Source organism: Anabrus simplex, chromosome 14 (assembly GCF_040414725.1).
Source record: "Anabrus simplex isolate iqAnaSimp1 chromosome 14, ASM4041472v1, whole genome shotgun sequence".
In the NCBI taxonomy this organism is placed as follows: Eukaryota; Metazoa; Arthropoda; class Insecta; order Orthoptera; family Tettigoniidae; genus Anabrus; species Anabrus simplex.
The window spans coordinates 5,783,128-5,796,195 of record NC_090278.1 but is presented as its reverse complement, the minus strand read 5'-3'; the positions used below and the strand labels follow the sequence as shown (position 1 = coordinate 5,796,195).

The window sequence follows — 13,068 nt, the reverse complement described above, 5'->3', positions numbered from 1 at the left end:
AGACATTCATGCTTCTTATTTCTACCACTATGTCAGTTTCAAACAGTATTTTTATAACAAGCTCACTTCAATAAATACCATTTCTATTGGTTACTAAATGCCACTACAGTGCAAAAGCTTCACTCGCAAGCAGTTCAAAGACTGATCACTACAAACACAAAATGAGAAACTGAAAAAGACTCATTAAATATTTAACTCTTTCCTGTCCAACTGTGAGAATAGGTCAAAGTGGCTAAAATTACGTTCACACCGTGCCGCGAGCATAGCCCTTAGTAAGGTTTGACAATTCACTAAAAATCTGGAACGAGCTATGCATGCGTTCCGGTGGCTACATCATGTTTCTTCGTGTATTAGTTACAAGAGTATTTAAACAGATGGCAGTTTTATCTGTCTTAAGTCGGAATTTATGATATTTTTGACTTGTATGCATTAGCAGATGTCACTCAATATGCTCCAAGACATGGCTTCTCACGGCAAACAAGTGCTTGATGAAAGAGATATTTTCAATACTTTATGCGAGAATAGTGGCTCTGAGGGTGATGTTAGTCAAGATGATATTGAAGGAATGTAATTATAATTTTATGCACAAATGGGCCAAGCAAGAGACATATTGCTCAATGTGCGATGTAGGACTTTGCATGCCAGATTTTTTAAAAACTTACCACACAAAGGCAAATTATGTTTAAAACACTATTTTCTCTTGAATAGAAGTCTTTTGCGGTAAATGGAACAATAATTTTACATTTGAGTGCAACTTTTGAAAAAAATTTTTAATATAAATAACATTTCATAAGAGCTCCCATTTTTTAATTATTGAACAATTATTTTTTATGTCACTGTTATTGTTTTGTAATTGCAATGCATATTTCACATTATCAAAATAGGGTAAATATAACAGTATTTCAGAAAACTGAACTTAGTAATCCGTCACCTTTCATTTGCAAAACATGGTATAATATATAAAGAATTTTAAAATCTCACGTGAGAGCTGATGTGAAACATTTCTTAAAACTAGATGCTCAAACAAGGAGAAAGAAAAAAAAAGAATCCTGCAAATATCTCCTACAGGTAGGGAGATACAATTTTCTTTTAAATCCTTAAAAATGCACAGTCCAGAACATTTGTCAGGGATATTCAGGGCCAGACCAGAAAGGGTTAAGGCCAAGTGCATCAACCTTGTTTAAGATTTGCCTAACCAGTGTGTGTGTAAAGATGTTTTTAATTTGAGGACTGGTTACAACAAATTGTGGAGCACCATTTTTAATCAACAATTACTAAAACAAGTTTAGTTGGCAGTGGAATTAAACATTTAAAGTGAAGCTTCTCTTGCAAACTGAGAATTACGAACGTGCTATGGAGATTTTGAGTTTCCTTTGTTGGTTGGAAGAATATTCATGGCTTAAATTACTTATTAGCAACATGGAAGAAAAAGAGAAAGGTTATATCATTTTTCAGATTTTGAAACAGATGTAGCAGAATTAGTTATCAGGCACAAACACGTTATTGAAAATGAAAAGACAGATTGAGTCCTTACGAAACAGAGGAAATGAATAAAATCACAAAATGATTAGCAGAAACAATGATTTCTCTACTTTGAAAACTGTAGGTTATTTTGCATCGTTTCGAGAAGAAATGATTAAGTTTTTCGCCTCTCTCCACTATTATACCTTTTGCGCTCATTTTCATTCTATTTCAGATACAAGAGCACATCTTCAAAATGGTCTTAAAATCTGACACCCATTTTACATTCACTGCTAATCACTGTTACGTAACCGCTTGAACTTCACTGTTTTAACTTTTAACTGACAATAACCAGGAATTTTGATAATCTGGAATGATACTCTGCAGCTTCATTTAAACAAGGTTTAGGAAGAATCCTAAATGCTGATTATGCTAAAAAGGTCCCGAGCACTTCGCCATTAGATTTTTCACAACTGCATTGTACTGGAAATAAGATTTTTAGTTTAATTAGGTTGTGTCCAGTACATACAGTATCTGTGAATAAGACAATCCTCAGGGCCAGTTACATAAAAAGTTAATCCATGATCAGCAACGAAATTTGACTTCAGTCAAGCTGAACAGAGAATTTTGGTTGTATAAGAATTATCATTTCAGCCTGATCCAACATCAAATTTAACGAGCATATTTTCTCGGATTAACCTAGATGAACTTAGATTAGCAGAAGCTACAGATTTACTCATATTTACCTTTAAAATCAAGGCAAGTGGTTATATTTGTAGTTATAAGCGAAGAAATGTGTATGGATGATATTTCACACTGTATTATTCACTTAAGTATCAGTCTTACTAATAACCAGTTATAACTTTTATATCAGGTTTATACACCGTTAATGTGCAATTTATTACTAATAATCTGTGTACAAGCCTCCTGTGTATACACTGCTCAATCTTTGTTCCTTTATAGTCACTTGCTGCTATATAAAGCTTATGCAAGGGCTGCTGACAATGAAGTTCGAACCCGCTATCTACTGAATGCAAACTGATAGCAATGTGCCCGAAACCACTCAGCCACTTGCTTGGTAAAAAAAGAGGTTCCACAATACTGTAATCACTATGTCAGGAGTAAGTCAAATGAGCATAAAAACACAACATTTGTATGATGAATAGTATAAACTAACTGATGAAACCATTATCAGTTAATATTCTAAGATAAAAATGATTGTGAAGAAGTTGACATAACCAATTAAGAAACCAGAATGAGTCACACACTGCTCTATGCAGACATTAAGGTTCACAATTATAAGAATTTAAGGAAGGTCCACCGGTTCAATACACACATTCTGACGGGATGCAGTATGCCAAACCATGATCCATATCAACTAATAAATAGTCCACCACAGAAATATTTGGATTTAAGATCGGATGTACTACAAAAGGCCCCTTCAACCCCACACTTGTCAACAACTAAGCACATTAACCATGCATACATTCACTGAAGGCCAAATTGTAGGCCACGATTGACACTATACGATAAATATAGTTTCCAACTGCAATAGACTCGTCAGTTCAGTCCGCTAAGATTGTATTTTATCGCCGGATGTAAACACAATAGCTCACAGAACCATTTTAACAATTTAAAGTGTATATGTGCATTGGTTTTATGAAGGAGTGAATTACATTTAGATTATCTGTTTATTGTAAAATAGGACATTACTCTGGCTGTACATATAACAAGAATTAATAATCCTATTAGTTTCATTCTGAATAAGTACATTCTGAAAATTTATAGTTTTTAAAGTGTTCACTTATTTAAGCATACATGTTACATCCCTTTTACATACACTGACAAGTTTAGCTGTATGGCTGAAGATGGTCTTTAAAGGGTCGAAACCAAACCTGTGATGTATTGAATATAAACTATGTCCTATATTAATCTGTATTGAACACATGGACCTTCCTTCAATTCATATAATTGTGAATTTTTGTCAATACGGATCAAACTCATTCTAAGATACATTACAATGCTGCTGTGACATCTGCGCAACATGGCGGCAGTATCAAACAGAGGACTTTTTAAACGAGAGTATAAGCTTTCTCTGTACTGTCCAGTACTACACTTTTTTGTTACTTTATACGTATACGTATCATACATTCTGCAGGGGACAAGAAACGAAAACTTGTTAAGCGAGGAAACGTACTACTGGATATACGCATAAAAACTATCCAACAGGGATACGGAAACACTTGATATGACTTTTCAACATGCGTGCATTTCATGTCATGTATGTACATATGCAGTGAAAGATATAGGTTATCTACCGTTTCTGTAAAGATGTGTGTTATGGAAGTTGTATGTTTTAGAAAGGACCAGATAACAAGAACCATCCAGTGTCTTTCAAAGTTTAAATATATATTGTAGATTATTTTTGATTCTTGAACTTTGATGGCTGAAGATTTCTTTGAAAGAGGACAAAACATTTACCATGATTTAATGCTATTCTGAAAGGAATAAATTTAATTTGTATTGTAAAGGTTGAATTCTGAAGTAGCATACAACTTTCTAAACAGTAACAGCAAAAATTTGAGATGTGACGAGCAAGGCATTTTTATATACATTTAATAAGACGAATCAGGACTCCGAATTTATGATGTGCTAAGCGAGAAAACTTAACGAGGAACGTACTAACAACGTTTCACTGTATTCTTAAATGCCTAGAGTTAATATTAACCAGATTTGTTCATTCTGTTGATTTCAATGAGTACGGAGTTTAGTTAAAAATTCTTATCAAGAATATTGTCCACTTATTCGACACGAAAATATACACCACTTAAATACAGTAGTCTGTCCAGTCAGTACATCTAAACATTTTTTTTGCTTTACGTCGCATCAACGATGGAATGGGAAGGAAGCGGCTGTGGCCTTAATTAAGGTATAAAAATGAGAAACCACGGAAAACCATATTCAGGGCTGCCGGCAGTGCGGTTCAAACCCACTATCTCCTGGATGCAAACTCATAGCTGTGCGCCCCTAACCGCACAGCCAACTCGCCCGGAAAACGACATGTTTCAACCTATGTTAAGGTAATCTTCAGCTTTTAATACAAATGATAAGATATACACAGAAAAAAACATTACGTTCATGTGAATAAAATCAACGAGAAAGAAAAATTTGTATGTATATATATTAGTTTAATTTTACTAGGAAAAATGTTTAAATGGTTTAACAAGCACTTTAAATGTAACAAAAAATTCTGAGTTTTATTCAAATGACTAATGTTTTTTCTGTGTATGCCTTATTTGTATTAAAAGCTAAAGATGACCTTAAAGTCAAAACGGACTGTACAGAGTACACCCAAAACTGGTTAAGATGTTTATGTGAGGATCGAAAAATAAAGTTAAGGATGGAACGTGCTAAAAAATTAGAAACGATTACACTGTTAAATTTAAGGTTAGGTTTGAATGTAAAAATAATTAAGATAAAAACAAAGGAACAAGTGTTTACAATTATAATTAATGAAATAATACATTTTAAGAGCACCAACGTAGTAAAAAAAAATCGAGGAAAACTTCCTCAGAGACGCAAACTATACACGTTGCTTACAATTATGTTTAAGTTATCGCAGCAAGGTCCAACATCTGGGGGATTTGCACATGTTTAATCTGTGATTTAGCATCCACGTTCTCAATAAACTAATTTTTCATCTATAAACTGTCTAGCTTTCTTCTCCATAACTGAATGTCCTGCAAACCACTATGTGTAAGTATAGTAGGCCTAATTTATGTATGTTACACAATTCACCTACGAACGTAAAATTAAGCACCAACATGTCAGCCATATACGTAGGTACAGTAGGCCTAATTTACGCACATTGTTACACGTCACTCAGGCCTCTTTCAGACAGCGCAGTAAAAGGCTGGTTTTTTCCACACACACACACACACACACACACACACACACACACACAAACACACACACACAAACACACACACACAGCGCGGGTCGAGTGATGAAAACTCCCCGCGCTTTCCAGTGAATCCTTATCAACACTTCAGTGTGGGTAATAAATATGGACCATCACAGTCTTAGCTTACCTTCCACATTTCAGAAAATACAAAAATAGTTCAATCATTCTGTGGCCTTCACATTTCGTAAAAGAACGAGATGGGTACAATTTTTAGGATACTCTCTCAATAACAGGTCTAAATGATATCGTGCTTTCCCAAAAACGAGACCACTGGTATTTCCGACATTAAAGTTACCAAGTTCTCAAAGTCTATTTGGGTTCCATAAAAGCTGCTATAAACCACACAGGAAAATAAAGCACACAAATAACTTTTAAATTGAAAATGAAAAATAAATATGCGAAATGGTTGAGAGAGGGCTTACTTCTGTGTATTGTCAAAATCCATTTCTAGTTTCTTATAGGTACACTATTGGGTTCTGATACAGGTCGCAGTACTGATGTCGCGAGCACGGTTGATCCGCTGTGTACGATGACATGCATCAAAACGAACACCCAATAACAAGTAACTGTGGGTGTGGGGCAAAGACACCCTTTCTCGAATATTTCTCCTGCGCGCTGTTACTCTCTGCCCCCCCGCATCATATGAAAGATTCTATCTTAACAATCAGTTCTTCATTTAGGCCTAGGCGGACCGGCCGCTAAGCGCGGAAATGGGTCAAACCCGCACTGTCTGAAAGAGGCCTCACGAACATACATTTAAAAGCCAATACGTCAGATGCAAAGAGAATGAGACTGGCTTGGGACTGATGCTCCCTGCAGCTGTAGGCAGACATGCACCCATGCTCTGGGGCCATGAAATTAAGTTCCCTATCAAATCCTTACCAAGGCCAGTTGTTGCTGGCCTATTGTGCGCACGTGGCCAGGAATGCTAATTTAAATTTCTTATGGTGCGGGTTATGAACGTATTAAAGTGTGACAGAAATGTGCTATCCAGGTTTCTTTAGCATGTACAGTATTTAATAGGACATGGACTGGGACCTTGGAATAATGATGTAATAACCAGGGAAACGCGCTAGAGACGGACGTTTTAAGCAGTTCAGCTGTATTTAAGTGGTATATATTTTGGTATTGAATAAGTGGACAATATATGTTAACTCTTGCTAAGAATTTTTAACTATATTAAATCAATACAAGACCAAAGATAAAATTTATCAATGCAAGTACAAAGTTTGTCTAATTTCTAATCAAACCACAGATTTTCAGTAACGATCTATTTTATCAGAGTATTTGGTTGTCCAAGGTAGTCTTGGTCCACATTATCCGAGATAATCAAGACACTACTGCAACTCGAACAGCAAGCTTTGACCTCTTAGATAACAAGATGCAATATGCCAAAGCTAGGACAGCACAAGGACAGAACCTTCCATCTAAGTGTCTAACCACTTCTGAATGTGCAGGTGGACAGAGGGAAGGGGTTAATTACTTACAGGAGAACGGTCTGTAAAGAGCACTACTATAATTCCCAAACAAGACAGTGACAACCAAGCAAGCAAGAGAATAAAAGAAACACTTCACCAGGCAGTGACACAGTGCTGAATTCATTCAATATCCAAAGAAAAGGATGGGGACTGCTGAATCATACGGATTAATGCAATAAAACTACTCAAACATTCCACTAACCAGCACCGGTGTCCTTGACCAGCATGTGTTCCGATACAATTATCTTCGAGGATTTTGATGCAGTTCGCAGGGAAGAGTACAGAACGCACAACATCCAGATCACCAGGCCGATGATACTCTCCGAATCAAATGACACCTTGCTCGTCTGGTCAGTGGTTGAATTCCCAACAAAAGCTAATAGGCCAGGATTACACTGCTTATCTGGAATAAAGAAATGTGGTAAAAGTATTTTAAAGGAACAAATAAATAACAAATCAAGTCATATTAAGAGATAGGAACTAGAAAGGAACACAATAGTTACGAATAAAACACGACCTGTTTTATTACTCTAATTTATTTCAGGATGACCCAATAAACGCACACACAAGTTCTATTTGTCCATGAATAACCACACTTACAAAGGAGGATCAAATATAAACAGGATTTTATTTTTTATTTCAATTTTATAAATGTAATTTCAATTATTGTAATCCCACTTCAATACGGATCATGAAATTCCTAAATATCGATATTTATAATTATGCGTCGCGCAGTGGAGTGGTGCTCCTGTTGCGACTCTTGAGCGTTACTGACGAAACGGCAGGAAATATCTAACGGCATGCTCTCCCCACTCCTAATGGTCCCGTCTAAGCATAGCAGAAGCGCGGGGCCAGTCCTACCAACAGTTGATGTACAGGAACAGGTTGATCGACCTTCATACTAATTTCTGTCTTTTTGCAAGTCCCCGTTCTTTACACACAACATGAAGTACTGGCTCATTGGAATTACCTGAGAGGTCTATTACATACTGAAAGTTTCGAAGGTCCTGTACTAATGTCACTAAACATATACAATTGTTAAGGATCCACCAATTCAATACACTATTTAATCAGATAAAAGATATCTGATATCAGATATCACCTGATAGCAATTGTAAGTACAGGTTTCATCCACCTAGTGGACACCTTCAGTTACATAAGTACTAAACCATTATTACATTTAGAGTAATAAAAAACAGAACAATGGGAATTAAAATATCCATAGGGTAACTAATGCATGACCCATTAAAATTGTGGAATGAACCACCAAATTAAAATGCATACAATAAGTACATCTATCAAGCCATAAAGCTTTTTTATTTTTGCATGGCAAACTAATCACAAGAAAGTCTTAAAACTATTGATATGTTAATACACTGTGCCTCCACGTAATGAAAAACCAAATTAAACGTGTCTCATCTAACAAAATGTGCATAATAAACACTCAAACTTGGCGTAAAGATCCTCCTAGAGCGTGAATCAGTCATATTGTAGTGGGCTTCAAAAGGGAACCATTGAACCTTTTAACCTTTAAAATCTGTATTGAATTGGTGAATCCTTAACAATCGTATTTGTTTAATCACATGTAGGGTTCCGCCTGACATTTGACCTCCCCGAGAAAAACAATGTAGGTGCTGGCCCACCAGTCGAACAGTGAGGTTAATGTTGATTTGAGAGTGAATGACTTCAATTTGAAATAGTTTTCTCACCATTCAAAATGGCTTAATCTTGATTTGTAGGTTTTTTAACCAAACAAGCTGAAAAAAGTATAGAGAGTACTGCATACTTTTTACACTCACCAGGCTCATTGGACACAGCAGACCAGGTGAGGAACACAACGTACAAAGTGACTACCGACGACTGCAGCAGACCAGATTTGGGCTGAGCCTCCTGGATGCTGGGCATGATGGATATGGCACTTGCCAAGAAGCACAGGATGAGATTCACAGAGATGAAGGCCTTGTTGGTGGCACAAGCGTCAGGCTATAAATAATAACTTGATTAAGCATGCATTACACAGAAACTTTTACACAATTAAACCACTAACTTCACAAAACCATTACCACAGATTTAATATCTATGGAGAGACAGAATTTTAATATTCAGGTGACTTTTGCACTTACTCAAAATCAAACCCATTAATAATTAGCAGCTATAAATAATAGCTTTATCAGACATTTATTATGCATTAATTTGGAGATTTAGAATTTTAATATTCAAGTGACTTGCACAACTTACGCATGGAATAAGTGATCTGAAAAAATTTGAGATGTTCCTACAGAAATCAAACCAATTGTCTTTATTTTTATTTTGTTTTCATAAATTTGTATTCTGTGTTCCAACAGATTGAAAAGTGGAAAGCTTAAAAAGTTATATTAACTAAAGAATGGCTTCCAACTCTTTATGATGTTACTGGTTTTATGTCCCACTAATCACCTTTGCATGGTTTTTGGAAACGCCGAGGTGCTGGAATTTTGTCAAGCAGGCGTTCCTTTACGTGCCAGTAAGTCTACCGATATGAGCTGCCGTATTTGAGCACCTGCAAATACCAATGGTCTGAACCAGGATTGAACCTGCCAAGTAAGACTGAGAACGCCAGTGCTCTACTGTCTGAGCTACTCAGCTCGGTGCTTCCAAATTTACCAAAAGAAAAACAAGTGCTATAAACAATCTTTTAGGGAGGTGGTGGTGGTGGTGATTATTGCTTTAAGAGCAAGTACAACTGCACAACCATTCTCTATTAACACTGATCAAAGGGAAAAAATTGAAGGGAAAAAAAGTATCGGCCACAGAAAGACAAAGACCACAAAAGGGCTAAAAAATGAAGATTACCTAAGCAGTCATACGTAATATGGTTGGGGTCGGAAAAGTAGTGTTGGGTTGCAAATGGAATCGCGAAGAGCATTCCATATGCCTGGGGAATCTGGCACCCAATTCTGGAATCAGTTCCGAGATAATAGCACCACCTGTGATGCAGGTATGTAAACATGTGCAGCACAAATGTATTCTGTAATGCAAGTTAGTTTTGTTTTATAACCAGGTCACTCTACAAGCCATGCCTGCTCTCACTAAAGTATATAACTCCAGGACACTATAATGTGATTCCACAGACTTTATATGCTTATACTAGCGACATTTGAAATCCACAATAGAAGCAAAACAAAGTATAAGCATCAACAACGTCAATTGCTACACCCAGAGTCGAAAGGTGTAATGTTATATCCAGACTAACGTTAAATTATTTCATTATTTTGTGGTATACTGTACTTTCTCGCATAATTAACGCACTTTTTTGACAAAAAATACAGGCGAAAACTTTGGATGCGTAAATTATTCGAGGAATTCCGATATATTAAAAAAAATTACAATTCATTTACATTTAAAAGCTACATCAAATATAATATACACGCAATTGGTTGAACTCATTTGCGGTTAACCGTCATTTGGAGTAAAATTCTGGCGTGAGACTTTTTCTGAAAAGTCGCATAGGCTACATCAGGTAAGTTGGACAAGTGGCTTTGAAGTACCTACACTGGAAAATATTCTTCCCGTTAAGAGTGACAATACGACCTGAATTGAAATAAATGTGTATTAATAAAAGTACAATTCATGTAAGAACATAATGACATGCCAGCAAAAAAAAAGAAAACTGTCCAATATGAGAAGGACTGGGCATCTAAGGAAGAACCCCTGCTATATTTCCCCAAACCGTTTGTATCTGTACGACTGACGTGTCCAACCTAGTTCTTGGATTACTTTAGGCAATGGTTTACGTTATTGAACAACATAAGGTGCAAGCTTTCTGCCGTCACTTGTTACAGCAAGCGTTGCCAAAGAGAATAGCATTGCAGTACATCATTCTTTTTTGCTTGCGGTAGCGCGTACAATAACACCATGTCCCTTTCTTATTGATTTTGTGGCATATGGAAACTGATTGGCGTCCAACCTGTGGCTCACATTTGGGAGAGCAAATATTCCTTCACTTTATGCTTCTCAATCACAAAGCAATGAAAATCAATTATTTTTGGTTGAAATCATTCAGCATTTTGTGGCATAATGGTGTTCCTCGTCGAAGAGAAAGTCCATCTCTCTTCATAAAATTAATCATCAAGCCTTGGCTAACCTTCAAATCTGAGACACTGATTCCATCTGAAGCAGCTATTTCTCGTCCTTTAAAATACAGCATTTCGTGAGAAAGGGCATATGCAATGTTGCATAACTAAATCACATATTTAAGCAGATCCTCTCTTACTTTCAGAAACTTGCCGCCGTTTGGTCCGCGATATGCTTTGCGAGACTTGTTGGTCGCTTGACGTGCACTTCTGTCACCACGGTAATCACAGCAGTGCGTGTTGCATTCGGACAGAGAATACTTGTGGCCCACTGCCCTATTCCCGTATGTTTCGGCGTAACTGATCACCGTGAGTTTATATAATGCAGTATTAGTTGAATACCTGCTCACTGCGGACTAAATTTTGAGGTCAGAGAAAATGCATGCCCCGTACCTGAAACACTCGTAAAATACGTTTGTACCAGACTGGGAAAGAGGGTTACTAAGTCACTTCTGCGCTGATTCTCTCTCTGAACTAGTGCAGTGGTATTTCCTACCAGCTGATAACAGCACTTTGCCCGTTATTTGGAATGCCCGGTTTCACAATAGGAAGGCTACTACCAGAGTAGTTGACATCTTTATTTCGAAACACATCCGGAACTGCGTGATGTATGTTCAAAGTGGGTGCATCAAATATGTGAACATTTTTTTCTCCACCTTTGACTCAAAAATATTGAGGTGCGTAAATTATGCAAGGGCACTAATTATGCGAGAAAATACGGTAATTCATTCGTAACAATGAATACGACATTTAATTTAAATGGGTGTTATACTATGCCGTATACAAAAGAAACAGTAAATACTGCATGTTCGAATTTGCCCAACATATATGGACGACTCTATGAGTGCGCCCAGCACACACCGGTGACGGCATCGCGGAACTGATTCTTCACATGCGACATTGAGTGCGGTCTTGGAATTGCAGGAACCGACTCGCGATTCCAGGAGTCATTCGTGCACATCACTACGGAAAAGAACAAGAGTTGACCGCGGCGGGGGTCAGGTAAGATAGATAAATGTGAGAAGTCTGGCACAAGTGGAACCAACGCCAGGACTCAGCTAAGGGCCCCGTAGCCACCAAATTAAGCTCCCCAAATTAAGAGCCCCTAAGCCCCCTTTATTCGACTCTTATGACACGCAGGGTATACCATGGGTGTTATTCTACCACCCTCACCCACAGGGGGTAAAACTTTTATGTTCTATGAATCATTTGTAAGATCATTAAGTCCATTAAATCTTGCAAGTTAGGAATTGAATGGACAAACGACATTAATAATTTTATAAACACATTGGTGGGAGGAAAGAAAGGAGCTACACTGGGTGAAGACGTAACACTGGGGCAAAGATGATGATGATGATGATTGTATAATGGGGCCAAACATCTAGGTCATCAGCCCCTAACTGTACGAAATGAGACCAATAATCACAGTTTAACAGTCCAAAATTCATAACGTAATGAATGAATGGATGAACTCGCAATATTGAAAGTTAAAAATCGCTAGTAAAGTAGAACCACAGTATTTCTCGTGCAATGGTACTAATCAAGTAACGTAGACACACAGTAGATACACAGTAGTACTACTCAGAAGTAATTCAAGTCGCACAGGTAATACAGACCTATGGTGTTTCTCACCTAATGGCCCCAGTCATAGGCAACGCAAACCCATAGTGTTCCTAATGTAGGAACACTATGGGTGTTCCTCACACAGTGGGTACTAATCACAGACAACACAAGCCCGCGGTGTTCCACATAGTGGTACTACGGTGTTCCCCGCGTGATTGTATTAATCACAAGTACTCTCACAGTTCTAATTCAATCATCCCTTGGTTGACCCTTTTAGTTCCCTCTTACAACAGGCAGGGGATATCATGGGTGTATTCTTCATCTGCATTCCCCACCCAGAGGGGGTAGAGAGAGAGAGAGAGAGAGAGAACAGAAGGGACCTGTCACTTCAAAAAAATGAAGTAACTGACAAGGAAAGGCAAGGGGCACAAAGGGCGTGAAAATAAAAGACTCCCTAGGCTTCGAATGCTCTAACAACGTCGGGGTCAGA

The 13,068-nt window shown here is 37.4% G+C and overlaps 1 protein-coding gene across 4 annotated transcripts in view; it reads right to left on the bottom strand.

The window, feature by feature from the left end:
- Serinc (serine incorporator TMS1) overlaps positions 1–13,068 on the bottom strand; it is a 120,823-nt gene that overhangs the window by 57,824 nt on the left and 49,931 nt on the right. For all 4 annotated transcript variants that reach the window (XM_067158097.2, XM_067158099.2, XM_067158100.2 and 1 more), the window contains exons 6-7: positions 8,703–8,886; positions 7,106–7,306 (exon numbers count right to left, since the gene is read on the bottom strand). In XM_067158097.2, the coding sequence (XP_067014198.1) occupies positions 7,106–7,306; positions 8,703–8,886 (385 nt within the window). The remainder of the gene's footprint in view (positions 1–7,105; positions 7,307–8,702; positions 8,887–13,068) is intronic.